The 20,287-nt window shown below is 46.1% G+C and overlaps 2 protein-coding genes across 3 annotated transcripts in view; both read right to left on the reverse strand.

Moving 5' to 3' along the window:
* Nucleotides 1–8,541, reverse strand: part of LOC121880302 (synaptotagmin-12-like) — a 20,496-nt gene extending 11,955 nt beyond the window's left edge. For both annotated transcript variants that reach the window (XR_006091513.1, XM_042387461.1), the window contains exons 1-2: nucleotides 8,054–8,541; nucleotides 6,664–7,826 (exon numbers count right to left, since the gene is read on the reverse strand). Coding sequence is in view for 1 of the 2 variants with exons in the window: in XM_042387461.1 (XP_042243395.1) it covers nucleotides 6,664–7,826; nucleotides 8,054–8,104 (1,214 nt within the window). In the remaining variant the exon portion in view is untranslated. The remainder of the gene's footprint in view (nucleotides 1–6,663; nucleotides 7,827–8,053) is intronic.
* Nucleotides 8,256–16,068, reverse strand: LOC121854273 (flocculation protein FLO11-like). The gene is made up of 5 exons (XM_042348826.1): nucleotides 15,987–16,068; nucleotides 14,457–14,640; nucleotides 11,523–11,698; nucleotides 10,395–10,563; nucleotides 8,256–9,659 (listed from the first exon to the last, which is right to left on the reverse strand). The coding sequence occupies exons 2-5, from the start codon at nucleotides 14,637–14,639 to the stop codon at nucleotides 8,256–8,258; spliced, it is 1,932 nt and encodes a 643-aa protein (XP_042204760.1). The 5' UTR covers nucleotide 14,640; nucleotides 15,987–16,068.
* Nucleotides 16,069–20,287: the final 4,219 nt, after the last annotated feature.

The raw sequence follows: 20,287 nt of genomic DNA on the forward strand, positions 1-20,287 counted from the left end.
ACTGTATGAATGTATGAATTGTGACCCTTGTTAACGTGGGTTTTGATCAAGAAGTACAGGTAAATAAATAATGTTTTTACCTGGTGTTAATTAATGCCCTCTCTCTCTCTCTCTCTGTATGTATGTATGTATGTATGTATGTATGTATGTATGTATGTATGTATGTGTGTGTTCAACTTGCGATAAGAGCAAAACAAACAGCAGTAAACGTGTACATAAGAGAGATAAGAAAATTAATAAGTAAAGGAAGGCAGAGAGAGAGAGAGAGAGAGAGAGAGAGAGAGAGAGAGAGAGAGAGAGACAGAGAGAGAGAGAGCCAATAATAGGTAATGGTGGTGGTGACTCTAGCCTTAATTCCTGGGTGTCAATGAGAGGAAAGAGGGAGAGGGGAAGAGGAGGGGGGAGGGGGGCTGAGAGGAGAGGTGGAAAGGAGAGGCTAGAAGGAACCTTTTAAGCTTCAGTTAACTAATTGTCCCAAATAACAGGGAGGAGAGAGGAAGTGGAATGAGGGGGGGTGAGGGGAGAGAGAGAGAGAGAGAGAGTAACTGACTCACTTAAACTACGACACAAAGATGGATTCTCAAAGGTTCCTACGTTAAATTTTCCTCCTAACCACCAAGAAGACAATGATCGTGTTTATAGTCAAGTCTCAGCACTGTTTTGATTCCATTTTCATCATTACTCTTGTGTTTAAATTAACGAGAAGGTGAGCAATGTTACGGAACTTCTGTATTCATTAATAGTTTTTGTCATTTTAATTATTTTCCTTCGTGTGTTTGTCGTTTTTCATTTGTTTATTGTTTTATATATTTTACTTGTTTGTTAAATAATAATAATAATAATAATAATAATAATAATAATAATAATAATACTAAATAATAATAATAATAATAATAATAATAATAATAATAATAATACTAATAATAATAATAATAATAGTAATAGTAATAATAATAATACTAATAATAATAATAATAATAATAATAGAGTGATAGAGACAGATGTTCCCTGGGACTGACACATTACTGTAACACCTTCATTGTTCCCTTGACGAGGCAAAGTCTTCTAACACGCAGTAAACATCACATCATTTAGTGAGTGGGTGAATAAAGTGAAAGATCTCTCTCTCTATCTCTCTATTTCTCTCTGTATCTATCTCTCCGTTTCTCTCTATCTCGCTCTCTCTGTTTTCTGCTCCTTAGAGATCGAAGAGAGAGAGAGAGAGAGAGAGAGAGAGAGAGAGAGAGAGAGAGAGAGAGAGAGAGAGAGAGAGAATTTTTCACGTCCATACATCCTTCCTTTCCTCTTCCTTCACTCTCTCTCTTTCCTTCTTTCTTTCGTCCCTCACCCTCCCTTTCCTTCTTCCGTCCCTCACCTTCTCACCTTCCTTCCCTCCCTCCTTCCCTGCCGTACCCTCCCGTACCCTCCCTCCTTCCCTCCCTCACCTTCCCTCCCTCCCTCCTCCACAATAACCTCCTCGGAGTTAATTACATCGACCTGTTGGCAAGAGAAATTGGTCCTCCCACCTCTCTCTCCCGCTCTCTCTCTCTCTCTCTCTCTCTCTCTCTCTCTTTCTCTTTCTATCTATCTGTCCCTCTGTCTCTCCAACTACATAATCCTACCAGAAACATATGTAATACATACATACATATATACATGGAAGTATAAATTCACACGTTTATATCACATATGCTTTGTTAACAGACAGACAGACAGACAGACAGACAGATAAATAGATAGAATTAGTTATGAACGGTCATTTATGCGTAAATTCCGCGATAATGTGCACATGTGTACGTCCTGGCATTGGAGGTCCAAACACCTGCCAACTGAGAGGTCAAGAAAAACAGTAACATTTTTACACACACGATGCAAGCGGAGTTGATGGGGGTGGAGGGGGTGGGAGAGGGGGATGGAGGGGGGAGAGAGAGGGGTAGAGAGAGGGGGTAGAGAGAGAGAGAAGGGAGGGGGATGGAGAGAGGGGGGGATGGAGGGGGGTGGAGAGAGAGAGGGGGATGAGGGGGGTGGAGAGAGAGAGGGGGGGATGGAGGGGTGGAGAGAGAGAGAGGGGGGGGATGGAGACGGGGGATGGAGGGGGGTGGAGAGGGGGGAGAGAGAGGGGTAGAGAGAGAGAGAGGGGAGGGGGGATGGGAGAGGGGGGAGGAGGGGGTGGAGAGAGAGAGGGGGGGATGAGGGGGGTGGAGAGAGAGAGAGGGGATGGAGGGGGGGTGGAGAGAGAGAGAGGGGGGGGATGGAGGGGGGGGAGAGAGAGAGGGGGGATGGAGGGGGTGAGAGAGAGAGAGAGGGGATGGAGGGGGTGGAGAGAGAGAGGGGGGGGATGGAGGGGGTGAGAGAGAGAGAGAGAGGAAGAAAGAGGAGGAGGGGAGGAAACCATCTTCAGTATACTTAATACTCTTGATATTATCGATGTACAGTAAATATACACTTGTCGACGAGTAAAGTGACTTTGTCGACATATAGTGACCTTTGTTAACATATAGTGACTTTTATCATATAGTGACCTTTTATTATATAGTGACCTTGTCGACATATAGTGACCTTGTCGACATATAGTGACCTTGTCGACATATAGTGACCCGGAGAGAACATTTCTAACAAAGTCCCTCGACCTTTACAAAGTGAGCTAACGATTTATCGACCTAAGTGACGTGTACAACTATCCCGGGGTGTCTCTATCTCTCCCTGTCTCTGTATCTCTCTCTCTCTATCTCTCCCTGTCTCCCCGTCTCTATTTCTGTTCGTGTTTTTCTTATTCTCCGTCTCATTGATTCTGTTTTAGTCACCCTGTCTCTCTCTGACTCTGTTTCTGTCTCTCTCTGTCTATCTCTCACCCTCTCTCTGCCAATTTGTCTTTCTGTCTGTCTATTACTGTCTCTTGTCTTTCTATCTCTGTCTGTCTTTCTGTCTCTGTCTGTCTGTCTCTCTGTCTGCCTGTGTCTGTCTATCTCTGTCTGTCTGCCTGTCTCTATCTGTCTATCTTTCTATGTCTTTCTGTCTCTGTCCGTCTTTCTGTCTCTGTCTGTCTGTCTATCTTTCTGTCTGTTTGTCCGTCTGTCTCTCATTCTACACAACACTCACTAGGAAATACAACTAGCAGTATCCGGTATTGGGTTCGGTATAGGTACAATAATCCCTCCATTTAACGAACTATATAAAGCTGAAAGTCTGGTATGTCCGTTATGTGTTACCTCCATATAACGGATTTTAGGGATGAAAGTCCATTTATGGAGACAGAATTCCGTTATATAGGGAGAAAATTCCACTATATGGAGAATAAAGTCCGTTATATGGAGAGAAAATCCGCTATATGGAGAGAAAAGTCCGCTATATAGAGAGAAAAGTCCGATATATGGAGATAAAATCCGCTATATGGAGAGAAAATCCTCTATATGGAGAGAAAAGTCCGCTATATGGAGAGCAAAGTCCGCTATATGGAGGTTTCACTGTAGTCTTTCTAAACCATTCAAAAGAGGATGTTGTTAAGGTGATCCAGAGTATAAGAGAGAGAGAGAGAGAGAGAGAGAGAGAGAGAGAGAGAGAGAGAGAGAGAGAGAGAGAGAGACGATATGAATGGAAGATGGAGGTTAAATAAACGTGACATAACTAATACGTAATTAAACTATCCAATCAGGAATGAATCACGTACCAATGGTGAGGTGAGGTTAGGTTAGGTTAGGTTAGGTTAGGTTGGGACCTCACTTGGATTATGCAGTTCAGTTCTGGTCACCGTACTACAGAATGAATAAAAGTCCCTAGAAAGAATCCAGAGAGGAATGACAAGACTAATCCCTGGCATTGGGAACCTTGAGTACAGAGACAGGTTAAAGTATCGTAGTCTGCACTCCCTCGAGAGACGTAGAGTGAGGGGCGACATGATAGAGGTGAATAAATGGAAGTCAGGGTTGAACAAAGGTGGCATTACAAAGGTACTCAAACTATCCAACCAGGAGCGAACTCGTAGCAATGGTTTTAAATTAGACAAATTTAGATTTAGGCGTGAAATAGGTAAACACTGGTTGGAAATAGAGTAGTGGATGAGTGGAACAAGTTACCAAACATTATTATTAACTAGAATATAGCTTAAAACATAGGTTGGATGGATATATGAGCGATAGGGGTTGGGTGTAAACGGGACTGCCCAGTATGGGCCAATAGGCTCGCTGCAGTTTCCTCCATTCTTATGTTCTTAAGTTGGGCGTGTGGCTGAATGAGGGCGTATGACTGGGTGAGGGCGTATGACTGGGTGAGGGCGTGTGGCTGGGTGAGGGCGTGTGGCTGAATGAGGGCGCAAGGACTGGGTGAGGGCGTGTGGCTGGGTGAGGGCGTGTGGCTGGTGAGGCGTGTGGCTGCGAGGGCGTGTGGCTGGGTGAGGGCGTGGCTGGGTGGAGGCGTGATTGGGTGAGGGCGTGGCTGGGTGAGGGCGTGGCTGAGTGAGGGCGTGGCGACTGGGTGAGGGCGTGTGGTTGGGGTGAGGGCGTGGTTGGGTAAGGCGTGTGGTTGGGTGAGGGCGTGGATGGGTGAGGGCGTAAGGTTGGGGAGGCGTGGTTGGGTGAGGGCGTGGTTGGTGAGGGCGTGGTTGGGTGAGGGCGTGTGGTTGCGAAGGCGTGTGGTTGGGTGAGGCGGGTTGCGAAGGTGTGGTTGGGCGGTGAAGGCGTGTGGCTGGGTGAGGGCGTGTGGCTGGGTGAGGGCGTGTGGCTGGGTGAGGGGCGGTTGGGTGAGGGCGTGTTGGGTGAGGGCGTATGACTGGGTGAGGGCGTGTGGCTGGGTGAGGGCGTGTGGCTGGAGTGAGGGCGTATGACTGGGTGAGGGCGTAAGGACTGGGTGAGGCGTGTGGTTGGGTGAGGGCGTGTGGTTGGGTGAAGGCGTGTGGTTGGGTGAGGGCGTGTGGTTGGGTGAGGGCGTGTGGTTGGGTGAAGGCGTGTGGTTGGGTGAGGGCGTGTGGTTGGGTGAGGGCGTGTGGTTGGGTGAGGGCGTGTGGTTGGGTGAGGGCGTGTGGTTGGGTGAAGGCGTGTGGTTGGGTGAAGGCGTGTGGCTGGGTGAAGGTGTGTGGTTGGGTGAAGACGTGTGGTTGGGTGAATGAAGAATGAGATATCGATCATACAGTCACGCAAGTGTGAGACGTAGTCCTTAAGGTCACTCCCCTTCCCTTCCCTTGCCCCCTACCCCCTTCCTCTTCCCCTTCACCTCTACGAATCCTCGAAGTTGATTGGACGATCACTGGGTCTCGTACAGAAAGCTGATTGGTCGAAGAAATAAACAATATCACGAAGCCAACCAATCAGAGCTGAGACGTGCTGGGCAAGATGTCACATTTTGCCAGGAAAAAAAATATCACAAAAGATTATTTCACGTAACCTAACCTCACCTAACCTAACCTCACCTAACCTAACATAACCCTAACATAACCCTAACATATCGCTAACCGCATCTAACATACCATGACATAACATTAAGCAAACCTAACCTAACATAACCTAACCTAAGGTAACATATCCCTCAGATAGCGTTAACGTGTTTAATTTAGGGAGAACGATCCCAATTAATTAGGTAAGATATTTGATTACTTAGATTAATTCGAAGGCTTATCTAATTGTTTATTTACAGATACACACACACACACACACTTATTACAAACGCACATGCACTTATACACACACACATACTTTTACAGATACACATACACACAGACATACATACACACACACACATACACGGAGGAGTAATTTACATACATATTGTTGACTACCTAACTCCCTCACCTCCTGTATGGAAGTCTGAGGTCACGACACGGTGAGAGGGGGGGGGGGCAGAGGTGGCAACAGGTGGGTGAGAGAAGGGAGGGAGAAAGAGTGGGAGGGAGGGAGGGAGAGAGGGAAAGAGGGAGAGAGGGAGGGAGGGAGGGAGGTAATGAGGGAGGGAAAGAGTTAGGGAGGGGGAGAAGGGAAAGAGAGAGGGTGTGGTTCCTGTTCCCCTCCCTCCCTCCTCTCGTAATCTCCACCTACTCTTTCTCTCTTTCTCCCCCTCCTCTCTCAGTCCCTCCTCCTCCCGTCTCCACTCAGCTGTCTGAACGTAGAACACACACACACACACACGATATATAGACCTGGGGCAACATTGACGATATTTTCAAAAACAAGTTTGACGTAGGTACTGTCTCTCTCTCCTCCTCACCTCAGTCATGTATCAACAGTAGTTTGAGTTTTGCCCCTTATGTGATTCACTCAAGTTGCCTGATAGTTTGGCCACAGGTGATAATAACCTTCTGTGTCTCAGGTACAGATCAGTTCCTTCCCTTCGTCCCGCTGCTGTAACAATGTCGTAATATATTACTGTGGTCATGTTAGCGAGCCTTCAACCTTTGGCGGAGTGACGCCATCTAACAGACAGACACTAGCGGACATAACTACAAGCTCGCCAAAAATGTCCTGCTGAACAAATACAAGGAAATACTTCTTCACACAGAGGCTGGTAGACCTATGGAACTATCTAGTAGGTCAGGCGGTGGAAACACGAACAGTGAAAAGTGAGTCCAATAGGCACGACTGTCCGTTAGGAGCAGTGTGGATATAGCCTTTGGTACACACGGACGCCACCCCCCCACAAGGTAAATAAGACAAACAGTCAACAGGATCGGTTACTCACCTGTCGTAGATGAGTTGGACGGCCAGGTGTCCCGTTACCTGGCCGCAGGTGTCCTCCAGCTCCCCCAGGGTGACGGAGGTGTCGGAGCTCACAGAGTCGCACGACATGGCTCTCTTGAGTGTCTGCCCCGCCCCGGCTCCCACCAGCCCCACCCCGGGGCCCACCAGCCCCGCTTCAAAGCTCCCCGTTAGCCCAGCAGAGTTGGGTGGGGTGTTGGAGTACCCAGCTGAGCTAGGGGGTGTGTCCCCGAAGGTAAGGTGGGAGGTGGCCGAGTTTGGGGGCGTGGCAGTGACCAGCCCGGCCGAACTGGGCGGGGTGTCGAGGGAGAGTCTCCTGTTGATGCTGAGGCTAAACACCCCCGGGGAGGCGGGCGACACGTCCGCCGAGGCTCGCCGGCTGCTGTACAAGTTCCTGAGAGTGGCCGAGTTGGGCGGGGTGCTGGTGGAGGGTGGCCGGCCGCCCCCGTAGTGGGTGTAGGACCCCGCCGAACTTGGAGGCGTCTCCGAAGAATCGTGGGAGACTTTACCCGCCGAGTTAGGGGGCGTGGCGGGGTATGTGGCCGAGGTGGGAGGAGTCTCCATATAGTCCGGGGAACCTCGCGTGGACTCCTCTTGGTCTGGGATCTGTCGCAGCCGAGCACTCAGTGAGGCAATGTACTCACGCACTCTCCTCGCACTAGCGTCTTCCTCGGATTCCGCGGTCACTACACCTGCAGTCGTTTTCTCCTCGTCTGAGGTACTCAACTCGCGGCGGGAGACTCGTGGGACGTGTGTTCTGTGGTCGTCATCCTCGTCGTGGAGTAAGAACACTTCCTCCTCGTCTACACTACTGAGACCGACCGAGTCTTCCCTCTCCCCCACACTCACTAAAAACGGGTTCCTCCCTCTCCTCCCTCCCCGCGGGCCCTCCTGCTCCCCCCCGACGATGGAAGTGGAAGACGTGTCTGAGGGCCACCAATCCTGCGAGGTGTCCCTCTCCGTCTGCGCCCCCAACAATCTCATCCTGGCCTCCACCTCCGCCAAGCGCGAGGTGATGTGAGGTGAGCGAGGTGACAGGGGGATGGTGGCTGTGTTGGGGGGCGTGGCGGGAACCTCGTATGTCCGCCCACCCAGGTCAGGGGCCACTTGGATGTCTACGGAGGTCATGTCAGTTGGCATCACCAGCTGATAGGGACAAGGGAAATCTTAGTGGTTTGACTGACTGGTAGAAAATATTGTCTCATCCTACTACTACTAATAGTGCTACTACTACTACTGTTGCTGCTACTGCTACATTATATCATGTCCCTTCAATAATCAACAGATACTATTTTAAAGAAGAAGGCAGAATAGTATCAAATATTATATTATCGGATGAATAATGATGAATAAGAATAAATGAGGTATCGTACCTTTGGCATCAGGGACGAGCTGGGCTGTGTGAGGTGTTTATGGGTACTCATTATTGTGTCGAGTTTATCATGATGGCTTGATGGACTACCTGACGTTCGTTCACCTCTCCCTCTCTCACTTGGCCAGTTGGTATTGTCAGGTTTTGTGGCATAGTGTTGATAACGGTCTATTGTGTCGTAATTCCTGGCATCTTGAAATATGTCAACAGTTGTATCGTTCTTGCGCGCAGTATTGTCGTACAGTTTGTCGTACTGCGTCGTGCCAGCACTTGGGGCAGCTGGGGAGAAAGTGTCGTACTGCGTCGTGCCAGCACTTGGGGCAGCTGGGGAGGAAGTGTCGTACTGCGTCGTGCCAGCACTTGGGGCAGCTGGGGAGGAAGTGTCGTACTGCGTCGTGCCAGCACTTGGGGCAGCTGGGGAGGAAGTGTCGTACTGCGTCGTGCCAGCACTTGGGGCAGCTGGGGAGAAAGTGTCGTACTGCGTCGTGCCAGCACTTGGGCAGCTGGGGAGGAAGTGTCGTACTGCGTCGTGCCAGCACTTGGGGCAGCTGGGGAGGAAGTGTCGTACTGCGTCGTGCCAGCACTGGGGCAGCTGGGGAGAAGTATCGTACTGCGTCGTGCCAGCACTTCGGGCAGCTGGGGAGGAAGTGTCGTACTGCGTCGTGCCAGCACTTCGCAGCTGGGGAGGAAGTGTCGTACTGCGTCGTGCCAGCACTTCGGGCAGCTGGGGAGGAAGTGTCGTACTGCGTCGCCAGCACTTCGGGCAGCTGGGGAGGAACGTGCCAGCACTTCGGGCAGCTGGGAGGAAGTGTCGTACTGCGTCGTGCCAGCACTTCGGGCAGCTGGGGAGGAAGTGTCGTACTGCGTCGTGCCAGCACTTCGGCAGCTGGGGAGGAAGTGTCGTACTGCGTCGTGCCAGCACTTCGGGCAGCTGGGAGGAAGTGTCGTACTGCGTCGTGCCAGCACTTCGGCAGCTGGGAGGAAGTGTCGTACTGCGTCGTGCCAGCACTTCGGGCAGCTGGGGAGGAAGTGTCGTACTGCGTCGTGCCAGCACTTCGGGCAGCTGGGGAGGAAGTGTCGTACTGCGTCGTGCCAGCACTTCGGGCAGCTGGGGAGGAAGTGTCGTACTGCGTCGTGCCAGCACTTCGGGCAGCTGGGGAGGAAGTGTCGTACTGCGTCGTGCCAGCACTTCGGGCAGCTGGGGAGGAAGTGTCGTACTGCGTCGTGCCAACACCAACAGCAGGTGGGGAAGGAGTGACAATGTCAATAAGATTAGCACTCACTACCTCTCTCTCCTCGCTGCCGTTGACCATTGGACCCTGAACAGCCTTGGTGTGTATCACACGGGGCCGAGCGTGGATCTGGGGGTCCCAGGGGCTGCTGGACACTGCCGGTGCTGGGAAGTCCTGCCCATTCACCGTGCCAGACAGCTCACTCTGGGTGTTATTCACCGTGGGTGCAGGAGAACCATGGGCTTGCTGACTTCCTGCAAAGGGCTTCTGAAAGAAGGATTCTTCCGAGGACTCATCAGGGGGGACCCAGGACGCCCTGAAGGGGTTGGTAGAGGCTCTCTTTGGGCTCCCCTGCTGTGAGGTGACCAACAGCTCCTGAAAGAACAAGACACTTGATGTTCTCAAACACTTGTACAGTACGTGTTTCCTGCTGAGTGATGATAAAACTGACCTGACACAATGATGAACATACAGTACATGGCAGTTATGATTCACACACACACACACACACACACACACACACACACACACACACACACACCTAACTTAGCCTCCCAAGTAGAGTTAGAATGTTTAATCATCAGGTGAAATCCTCTGACTTGACCCTGAGAGAGAGAGAGAGAGAGAGAGAGAGAGAGAGAGAGAGAGAGACGCATTTTCATCATGCAATCATGTTTCATTAACACAAACAAACACACAGAGTCATACAAACACATTCCTAGATATTATAATAATAATAATTGTTGGCCCTTGTGTCCAAAGCGTGAATTTGTTTAAGGTGTAGAAGCTGTCGCCAACACAACACAACACCCTATATAACCCAGTGTCAAGGAATAGACCGAGAAGACCGGACAACTCGCCAACTGCACTGGCTAAACATTACCTCGGAACACGATGCGGAAATCTATTAACATCCAGGTCCCCAATTACTGCTGGATAGAGAGGCAAATGGTGTAAAGAAACTTGCCCATAATTTCACCCTGCCCGGGGATCGAGCCCGGGTCCACTGCTTGTGAGGCGAGCATTGTGACCATTACACCTACAACATACATACATACATACATACATACATACATACATACATACATACAGCCAGAGAGACATACAGACCTTGCTAGAGTCACGACGGGAGATGCGACCAGTGAGGGAGCGGTTTGAATCCCTTCTGTCCAACACGGGCGCTGGACGGGTGGGTTCCGGGGGCGTCTCTACCCCGAACCCCACACTACTGCTGGCGGGCGAGGGTGAGCCATCCCCACTCTCCGTCCAGCCTCCCATCCTGTGGTGAGAGGGATGTGAGAGATGGAGAGGGATGTGGAAGATGTAGATAGGGATGTGGTGGGTGTAGAGGGGGATGTGAGAGGTGTAGAGGGGTATGTGAGAGGTGTAGAGGGGTATGTGAGAGGTGTAGAGTGGGATGCGAGAGGTGTAGAGTGGGATGCGAGAGGTGTAGAGTGGGATGCGAGAGGTGTAGAGGGGATGTGAGAGGTGTAGAGGGGGAGCGAGAGGTGTAGAGTGGGGATGCGAGAGGTGTAGAGGGGGATGCGAGAGGTGTAGAGGGGGATGCGAGAGGTGTAGAGGGGGATGCGAGAGGTGTAGAGTGGGATGCGAGAGGTGTAGAGGGGGATGCAAGAGGTGTAGAGTGGGATATGAGTGGGAAATCATAAAAAAAAATCAAGAGCTCTAGGTAAGGATATAATCAATATGTATTTTAACTTAATGATTTATTTTTATCATATTTAAAGAATTATTATATATTTCCATTACTAATTAATTTGTTTAGCTAAAATAATTGTAAGATATATCATTAATGACGTATTTCTAACCTTTTGTGAACCTTAATTAAATTTTATTATTGACTTATTGTCCGTTTCTTGAGTCTTACTTAAAAAATAATAATATTTGGGTAGAATTTAATTAAGGATATTTTTAAGGACTTTTTTTTAAGTTTGTTCAGAATTTAAGGACTTTTTTTAAGTTTGTTCAGAATTTAAGGATTTTTTTTTCTAGTTTGTTCAGAATTTAAGGACTTTTTTTCTAGTGTGTTCAGAATTTAAGGACTTTTTTTAAGTTTGTTCAGAATCTAAGGACGTTTTTTTAAGTTTGTTCAGAATTTAAGGACTTTTTTTTAAGTGTGTTCAGATTTTAAGGACTTTTTTTTCTAGTGTGTTCAGAATTTAAGGATTTTTTTTTCTAGTGTGTTCAGAACTCTTCAAGAACCTCAGATCAAGAACTAACCTAGGTGGGGGTGCTGGGGCAGGTCGTAGGGGCTGGGGTGGCAGGTCAGGTTCCTCAACAGGTCGTACCGCGGGGTCGTCTACGGTAGGTACACTTGTTAGGTCGTCCAGATTAGTGAAGCGTTTGTACGACCCAGTTCGTGGCCACAGTCCGATCCAGTCCAGGTCGTTATCGAACTGTTGGGGAAGGAGGAAGTAGTTAGGGTCGTTAATGGATTTGCGTGTGGTAGTTGAGGGTCATTATCAAACTATTAGGTTAGCCAATCACCGCACAGTTATAGTGTTAGCCAGCCAATGGAGTTAGTGAGTTTCACACACCCCTTTACCGGTAGTACCGACTCACCAGGTAGTAATGACTAACCAGGTAATAATGACTCACCAGGTAGTCGTAGTGATAGAAATGACTCACTATGTAATAAAGACTCGCCAGGTAGTAATGAATCACCAGGTAGTAATGACTCACCAGGTAATAATGACTCACCAGGTAGTCGTAGTAGTAGTGTTAGTAATGACTCACCAGGTAATAATGACTCACCAGGTAGTAGTAGTAGTAGTGACTCACCAGGTAATAATGACTCACTAGATAGTAGGAGTGATAGTAGTGACTCCACCTGATAGTAGTAGTAATGGTAGTAGTGACTCACCAGATAGTAGTAGTAATGGCAATAATGACTCACCAGGTAGTAGTAGTAGTACTGGCAATAATGACTCACCAGGTAGTAGTAGTAGTACTGGCAATAATGACTCACCAGGTAGTAGTAGTAGTACTGGCAATAATGACTCAACAGGTAGTAGTAATAGTAGTAGTACTGGCAATAATGACTCACCAGGTAGTAGTAGTAGTACTGGCAATAATGACTCACCAGGTAGTAGTAGTAGTACTGGCAATAATGACTCAACAGGTAGTAGTAATAGTAGTATTACTGACAATAATGACTCACCAGGTAGTAGTAGCAGTGATAGTAGTGACTCACCAGGTAGTAGTAGTAGTGGCAGTGGTGACTCACCAGGTATTAGTACTAGTGACTCACCAGGTAGTAGTAGTACTGGTAGTAATGACTCACCAGGTAGTAGTAGTACTGGCAGTAATGACTCACCAGGTAGTAGTACTGGCAGTAATGACTCACCAGGTAGTAGTAGTAGTACTAAGTAATGACTCACCAGGTAGCAATAGTACTGGCATTAATGACTCACCAGGTAATAGTAGTAGTAGTACTGGCAGTAATGACTCACCAGGTAGTAGTAGTAGTGGCAGTAATGACTCACCAGGTAATAGTAGTAAAGTGCTAGCAAATGACTCACCTGGTAGTAGTAGAACTGGCAGTAATGACTCACCAGGTAATAGTAGTAGTAGTACTGGCAGTAATGACTCACCAGGTAGTAATAGTACTGGCAGTAATGACTCACCAGGTAGTAGTAGTAGTAGTACTGGCAGTAATGACTCACCAGGTAGTAATAGTACTGGCATTAATGACTCACCAGGTAATAGTAGTAGTAGTACTGGCAGTAATGACTCACCAGGTAGTAGTAGTACTGGCAGTAATGACTCACCAGGTAGTAGTAGTAGTGGCAGTAATGACTCACCAGGTAATAGTAGTATGTGGCAGTAATGACTCACCAGGTAGTAGTAGAACTGGCATTAATGACTCACCAGGTAATAGTAGTAGTAGAACTGGCATTAATGACTCACCAGGTAGTAGCAGTACTGCCAGTAGTGACTCACCAGGTAGTACTAGTGGTAGCAGTGACTCACCAGATAATAGTAGCAGTGATAGTAATGACTCAGCAGGTAGAAGTAGTGGCAGTAGTGACTCACCCGGCAGTAATAACTCACTAGATAGTAGTAGTACTGGCAGTATTGACTCACCAGGTAGTAGTAGTAGTGGCAGTAATGACTCACTAGGTAGTAGTAGTAGCAGTAGTGACTCATCAGGCAGTAATGACTCACCAGGTAGTAATGACTCACCAGGTAGTAATAACTCACCAGGTAGTAATGACTCACCAGGCAGTAATGACTCACCAGGTATTAATAACTCACCAGGCAGTAATGACTCACCAGGCAGTAATGACTCACCAGATAGTAATAACTCACCAGGCAGTAATGACTCACCAAGCAGTAATAACTCACCAAGTAGTAATGACTCCAGGCAGTAATAACTCTCCAGGTAGTAATGACTCACCAGGCAATAATGACTCCAGGTAGTAATGACTCACTAGGTAGTAATGACTCACCAGGTAGTAATAACACACTCACCAGGTAGTAATAACTCACCAGGTAGTAATGACTCACCAGGTAGTAATAACTCACCAGGCAGTAATGACTCACCAGGTAGTAATGACTCACGTGGTAGTAATAACTCACCATGTAGTAATGACTCACCAGGTAGTAATAACTCACCAGGTAGTAATGACTCACCAGGCAGTAATAACTCACCAGGCGGTAATAACTCACCAGGCAGTAATGACTCACCAGGTAGTAATGACTCACGTGGTAGTAATAACTCACCATGTAGTAATGACTCACCAGGTAGTAATGACTCACCAGGTAGTAATAACTCACCAGGCAGTAATAACTAACCAGGCGGTAATGACTCACCAGGCGGTAATGACTCACCAGGTAGTAACGACTCACCATGTAATGACTCACGTGGTAGTAATAACTCACCATGTAGTAATGACTCACCAGGTAGTAATAACTCACCAGGTAGTAATGACTCACCAGGCAGTAATAACTCACCAGGCGGTAATAACTCACCAGGCAGTAATGACTCACCAGGTAGTAATGACTCACGTGGTAGTAATAACTCACCATGTAGTAATGACTCACCAGGTAGTAATGACTCACCAGGTAGTAATAACTCACCAGGCAGTAATAACTAACCAGGCGGTAATGACTCACCAGGCGGTAATGACTCACCAGGTAGTAACGACTCACCATGTAACTACGGGTACTGGTAGTTCGTTGAGAGCGACACAGATGCATCTTCTCCTCAGTGGCCGCCTTCACCCACGTCACCGCCCACGTCCACAGCCCCAAGTGTCTAGCCAGCAGCCCCAGCAGCCCCGCGATGACCACAGACCCCACCACTGTCACGGCCACCGCCCACCCCGTACCCATCCTGTAGGTCACAATATACAGGTAACAGCTCCAGGTCACAGGTAAACATAATCAACAGGTCATAGGTAAACATAATCAACAGGTCACAGGTAAACATAATCAACAGGTCACAGGTAAACATAATCAACAGGTCATAGGTAAACATAATCAACAGGTCACAGGTAAACATAATCAACAGGTCACAGGTAAACATAATCAACAGGTCACAGGTAAATAATCAACAGGTCACAGGTAAATAATCAACAGGTCACAGGTATCAATAATCAACAGGTCACAGGTCACAGGTATCACATAATCAACAGGTCACAGGTAAATAATCAACAGGTCACAGGTAAACAATCAACAGGTAACAGGTAAACAATCAACAAGTCACAGGTAAACATAATCACAAGCTCACAGGTAAACATAATCAACAGGTCACAGGTAAACATAATCAACAGATCAGAGGTAAATAATCTACAGGTCACAGGTAAACAATCAACAGGTAACAGGTAAACAATCAACAGGTCACAGGTAAACAATCAACAGGTAACAGGTAAACAATCAACAGGTCACAGGTAATTAATCAACAAGTCACAGGTAAACAACCAAAATTTACCTCTGAAAAATAATCTAACAGAATAAAATAGTGATTTAGCAACGATGAATATAAATACATTTTAGTTGTTGTTATTGTAGCTGTGATTATTATTGTTGTTATTGTGTTTGTTTTGCTGCTGTCAACACTTAAATGATTTTTCTTGTTATTTATCTTTTAGTTGTTAATCCCAATAATTGTGGTGGTTATAACAATTGTGGTAGTACTCATATTAGGGTCAATTAATGTGGGTATAGGTGGGTGGGTGGGTGGGTGTCGTGTTGAGGGTGGGCTGGGTGGGATAGGAAGGGTCGGTGGTATGTTATAGATGGATTAGGTTATGTAATTTTGGGGTGAGTTGGATCGTATATGAGGGGCGGTTGGGTGGGTGGTATGTGGAGGGTGGGTGGGCTGGGTGGGTGGTATGTGGAGGGCGGGTGGGCTGGGTGGGTGGTATGTGGAGGGCGGGTGGGCTGGGTGGTTGGTATATGGATGGTGGGTGGATAGGCTGTGAGTCATTGGTATGAAGAGGTTAACACGTACCACCATCACCCTCCGTGGCCAGTGCTTGTTATGGTGGCACGGCAGATATCCTCTACTACCACACCGGGCCATTGATCACCACCTCCCCTCCCACCCCTCGTAGGCCTAGTTCAAACACCTTACCTTACCTCCTCTCTCTTCTCCCTTCAGGTATTGAAATCCAGGACCCTTCGTCAGTACACCCCTTTATCTCTCTCTTGTAAGTCTGTTCACCATGCGCCACTAACCTGTCGGAAGGTGGTAGTAACGCGGTGGGTCTGGTGGCGTTTCTGTTTACATCCTTAGGGGGCACGTCCTGGCTGCCACACGTTCACCAACAAACTGAACCTTCAACTGCTCCACGCGCGCTCTTTATTGATTCCGGTGGAGGGCGCAGGCGTACCCGAGTGCTCTCTGGTTCCTCTTCCAAGAGCTTGTGATAACTTGACTTGAGGGGGGTGGGGGGGTGGGGGATACAGGCGCTCCAAGGGGCCACCGGTGATCACTTTTAAACCCCCCCTGGAACGTGGCTAGAATGATGACCGTCTATATAATTAAGGGAGAAATAAGATAAACATTGGTATTTTCTATTCCGCAAGAGAGAGAGAGAGAGAGTAAGAGGGTGAGAGAGAGACCCCGCGGCTACAGGTGTCAGGAGTCAAATAGTCACAGCACCAACTTGCGAATTTCAGGTATAGGAGTCGCTCTTGGTGACTAATGTAACATGACGTCTTCTTCACCCCGACTCAGCTGATCAATGACGGTCAGGTATAATACATAACTATATAACTACTAGAGGTATATTATACGTGTAAGAAGAGTCATATGTGTATTCAGTCAGGTGTGAAGAGAGAGATAGAGATAGCAGAATTGGAGATGAATGTTAATAATATGAAACAATCCTCAATAAGAAAAATATAATTAAAGGAACTAGCACTCTCACATATCAGTGTAAGATGTCTCGGAGCATTGATTGATTGATTGATTGATTAACATTGATTAATGGATCCTGAGAGTAACTGAATAGGTTATATAGTAAAGTGCAATGTTAACCTCCCCAAATAAACTATAGTATTGAAAGTTATTAATTATTTAGTAAGTAATATAAATAGGTAAATGATAATTACTAATAAATGCCAAACTCCTTCACTTATTACATACTTAAAGTAACACTAACACCAAAATTTCAGATGGTAACTAAATATCTCCCATTAAAGTTAAATTATAAGTGTAGACAACTAGTATAATAACACAGAGAAATACTTAACTGTTGCAGGTGTTGTCTGGTTGTTCTGCACGACGATAAAAACGTAAACGACCTGGAGTTACTGAATCCCAGCACATTGTTACTATGTTAAAAATGTATTATCAGGACATCCTTAACTGAACCATAATACTAATAATTAGATTAAGTATATACAATTCCCCTGAAGCCTTCCAACAAGAAGAAAAAGCACTTCATTTGTCTCAATATGAGTATGATTGACCCCCTACCCCACGGCTGAACGTCTTATAAATACTGTATTTAAATTACTAGATTAGTTGTCGGAAAAAAAATTATGATGACATGTTACAATAACAATATTTACCCTTAGCCGTGAAGTGTATTGGTATGTAACCCTCAAATATCGTCATAATAAACAGAAATCTGAAATTTTGGGATTATCTTTGAATGACATGTTTGTGTTGAAGTATGGACGGCTCTGCCTTTGGCTCTGCTGTAGAGAAACACTTAAACAGCCCGTGCGGCGGCTGCTGCACAGATACCAACCTTTCCAATTGGAAATCAGTATTACAGTACTACAATATTTTAAATTCTGCTCTATTTAGTAACTTAAAGTTACTAAAACAATTTAATATAACATATTTATAAGAAATTATATTAACCCTTATTTGTATTTTCTCTTAGATCATAATAATTTAACAAATTTTTCTGAACGACTCAGTTGCCAACCTCCAATCACTATTGGACAGGTGAAATTTTTGACACACCTTATTATATAATACATGAGAGTACATAGGAGTACGTAATATTATATAAGAGTACATGAGTACGGAATAGTATATAAAAGTATATAAAAGTATATAAAAATAGATGAGTATAATTATAATAATAGATAATAGTAAAAAATAATATTTTTGATAGTGATTTAGCTCACCCGAGCACCGGTCACCGACCCACATCGGGACCTGGGGAGGAGGGGGAGGAGGGGCACTAGAAGAATTTAAATTGCATCATAAATAACAAAAAAAAAATCAAGAGTGAGAAGCAATATATATATTGTGTTGTCAATATTAAGAGAAGCAATTGAGACCACGCAATTGAGTGTAAATGAGGCAGAAAGTTAGATCAGCAACCTGGAACTTGGTCACAATTTTTGTGATGCCATATGACAGTAGGGTCTACCATTTGACAATACAGCTCAGGTTCTCAACTGGCTCAGCCATGTTAATACTGTTATTATTATCTTTTACTTTTATCTTCTTCACCACTGATCGACTCGTTAGCCGCTTGGGCGATCGGTCACGTCTCTGTCACGCACTGTTGGCAAGTACTGGGCATGCACCGGCTCCTGAATGTCCCTGAACCCGCTCCAGTGTTGGTCAAGTCTGTTTCAATTCATTATGCTTCCAATATCTTCCCAGGCGGTAGAACTTCCTTGTTTGGTAGCTGCCTACTACCTGCTTCCTATTACGACACCACTCTACATAATAGTGTAAATAATGTAAGTGAGGTAAACACAAAAAGGTAAAGCAATTATTTCCATTATGATCTTCAAATATAATTATCACAACCAAGATGGAAAGGGCTACAACTGACCATATCAAACGAAGGAACCGCAGTACTGTACACAGTTGAATAGTAAAACAAAATTAGAAATAAATGATTGATTGATCACGTCGTTTATTAACCTTATTTACCTAATGGCCATCCACTGGAGGTGGCCAAGCCGAGGGAAGGAGCCAGTGGCCAGTGTAGGATCCCTCCATTGTTCTTGATAATCTTGTTTAGGGCTACTTTGATGCTCAGTACTGTTCTTGGTTCCACAGCTTGAACTGGTAGACTGTTCCATAGGTCTACCACCACCACAGCTTGAACTGGTAGACTGTTCCATAGGTCTACCACCACCACAGCTTGAACTGGTAGACTGTTCCATAGGTCTACCACCACCACAGCTTGAACTGGTAGACTGTTCCATAGGTCTACCACCACCACAGCTTGAACTGGTAGACTGTTCCATAGGTCTACCACCACCACAGCTTGAACTGGTAGACTGTTCCATAGGTCTACCACCACCACAGCTTAAACTGGTAGACTGTTCCATAGGTCTACCACCACCACAGCTTGAACTGGTACTGTTCCATAGGTCTACCACCACCACAGCTTAAACTGGTAGACTGTTCCATAGGTCTACCACCACCACAGCTTAAACTGGTAGACTGTTCCATAGGTCTACCAGCCTGTGTGTGCAGAAGTATTTCCTTATGTTGGTTCAGCAGGACATGTTGGGGAGCTTGTACCCCTCTTGTTGGTGGTGCGTGACATCACATATAATGTCTGGGTTCACGTTGTCCATCACTCTCAAGACTGTGAATGTCTCTCTGAGATCTGCCCTGATGTGTCTTGTCTGAAGAGTTGTTAGTCTTAAGTCTACCCGGATAATGGAGATAATAGTTCAGTCATCATCTTAGTCAGTCTGTGTTGCACCTTTACTAGGGATGTTAAGTCTTTCTGGAGGTAAGGTTTCCCTGCCCCTATACAGTAGTCCAGATGGGGACGTACGAGAGACTTATAAAGGTAATGGAACATTTTCTTAACTTTGATATTTTATTTGGTTAATGCCAGACGATTTTATTCATCACAGAGAGACCTCCGTAAACAAAAGGTTGACAAACTATCTCCACCAACACATACTCGACATATAAACTTCCCCCAAGATTCATAACTAATCATATGTAAGTTTAGTTGAGTTTACCATATATAAACATTTTCTCTAAAAGTTAATATACAGAAAACGTAATAATAGTATGCGTAACTTAAATAAAGTAACATGGCAATATCCAGAAAGGTGAGGTGGGGTTAAGTTAGGTGAGGTGCAGGGCCGGATTAAAGCATAGGTAAGGTAGGCCCTGGCCAAGGGCTCCTGCGCCCAATGGGGTCCCAAGGTCAGGGCCGGATTTACTATGACGAACGTGGCCCTCAGAAAATATGCCTGTTTGAAAATGGATGAAATCCTTCGTAAAATAATTTTTTTATGAGGATTATTATAACGGTTATAAACTAAATAGCATATTTTATCAGCATGCTCATTCATATTCTAAAGCCTTACAGAGATAAATTTTGCACCCCTTATGACGCCTAGCTAAGTTTCCCCTTAACTGGAGTAGAAGAAAACAGAATCAAGCAGGGCTGCCATCTGACATGATTCATTACGAAATTGGGGCAAATTTGGTAATGCAAATATGTTTGGTAATGATGAAGCATTATTTAGTACTAAACCTCAAATTGGTAATGACTTTATCCGAAGTTGATAATAATTAGTATCGT

The sequence above is a fragment of the Homarus americanus genome, unplaced genomic scaffold (genome assembly GCF_018991925.1).
Source record: "Homarus americanus isolate GMGI-L3 unplaced genomic scaffold, GMGI_Hamer_2.0 scaffold50564, whole genome shotgun sequence".
NCBI classification, from domain to species: Eukaryota; Metazoa; Arthropoda; class Malacostraca; order Decapoda; family Nephropidae; genus Homarus; species Homarus americanus.

What these genes read in the sequence shown, in the direction of transcription:
- LOC121854273 (XM_042348826.1), bottom strand. Translation starts at nt 14,639, where the DNA reads ATGGGTACGGGGTGGGCGGTGGCCGTGACAGTGGTGGGGTCTGTGGTC. An exon ending in CCAGTACCCGTAGTTACATG is followed by an intron (nt 11,699 to 14,456) that starts GTGAGTCGTTAC and finishes CTTCCCCAACAG; the next exon opens with TTCGATAACGACCTGGACTG. An exon ending in GCCCCAGCACCCCCACCTAG is followed by an intron (nt 10,564 to 11,522) that starts GTTAGTTCTTGA and finishes CTCTCACCACAG; the next exon opens with GATGGGAGGCTGGACGGAGA.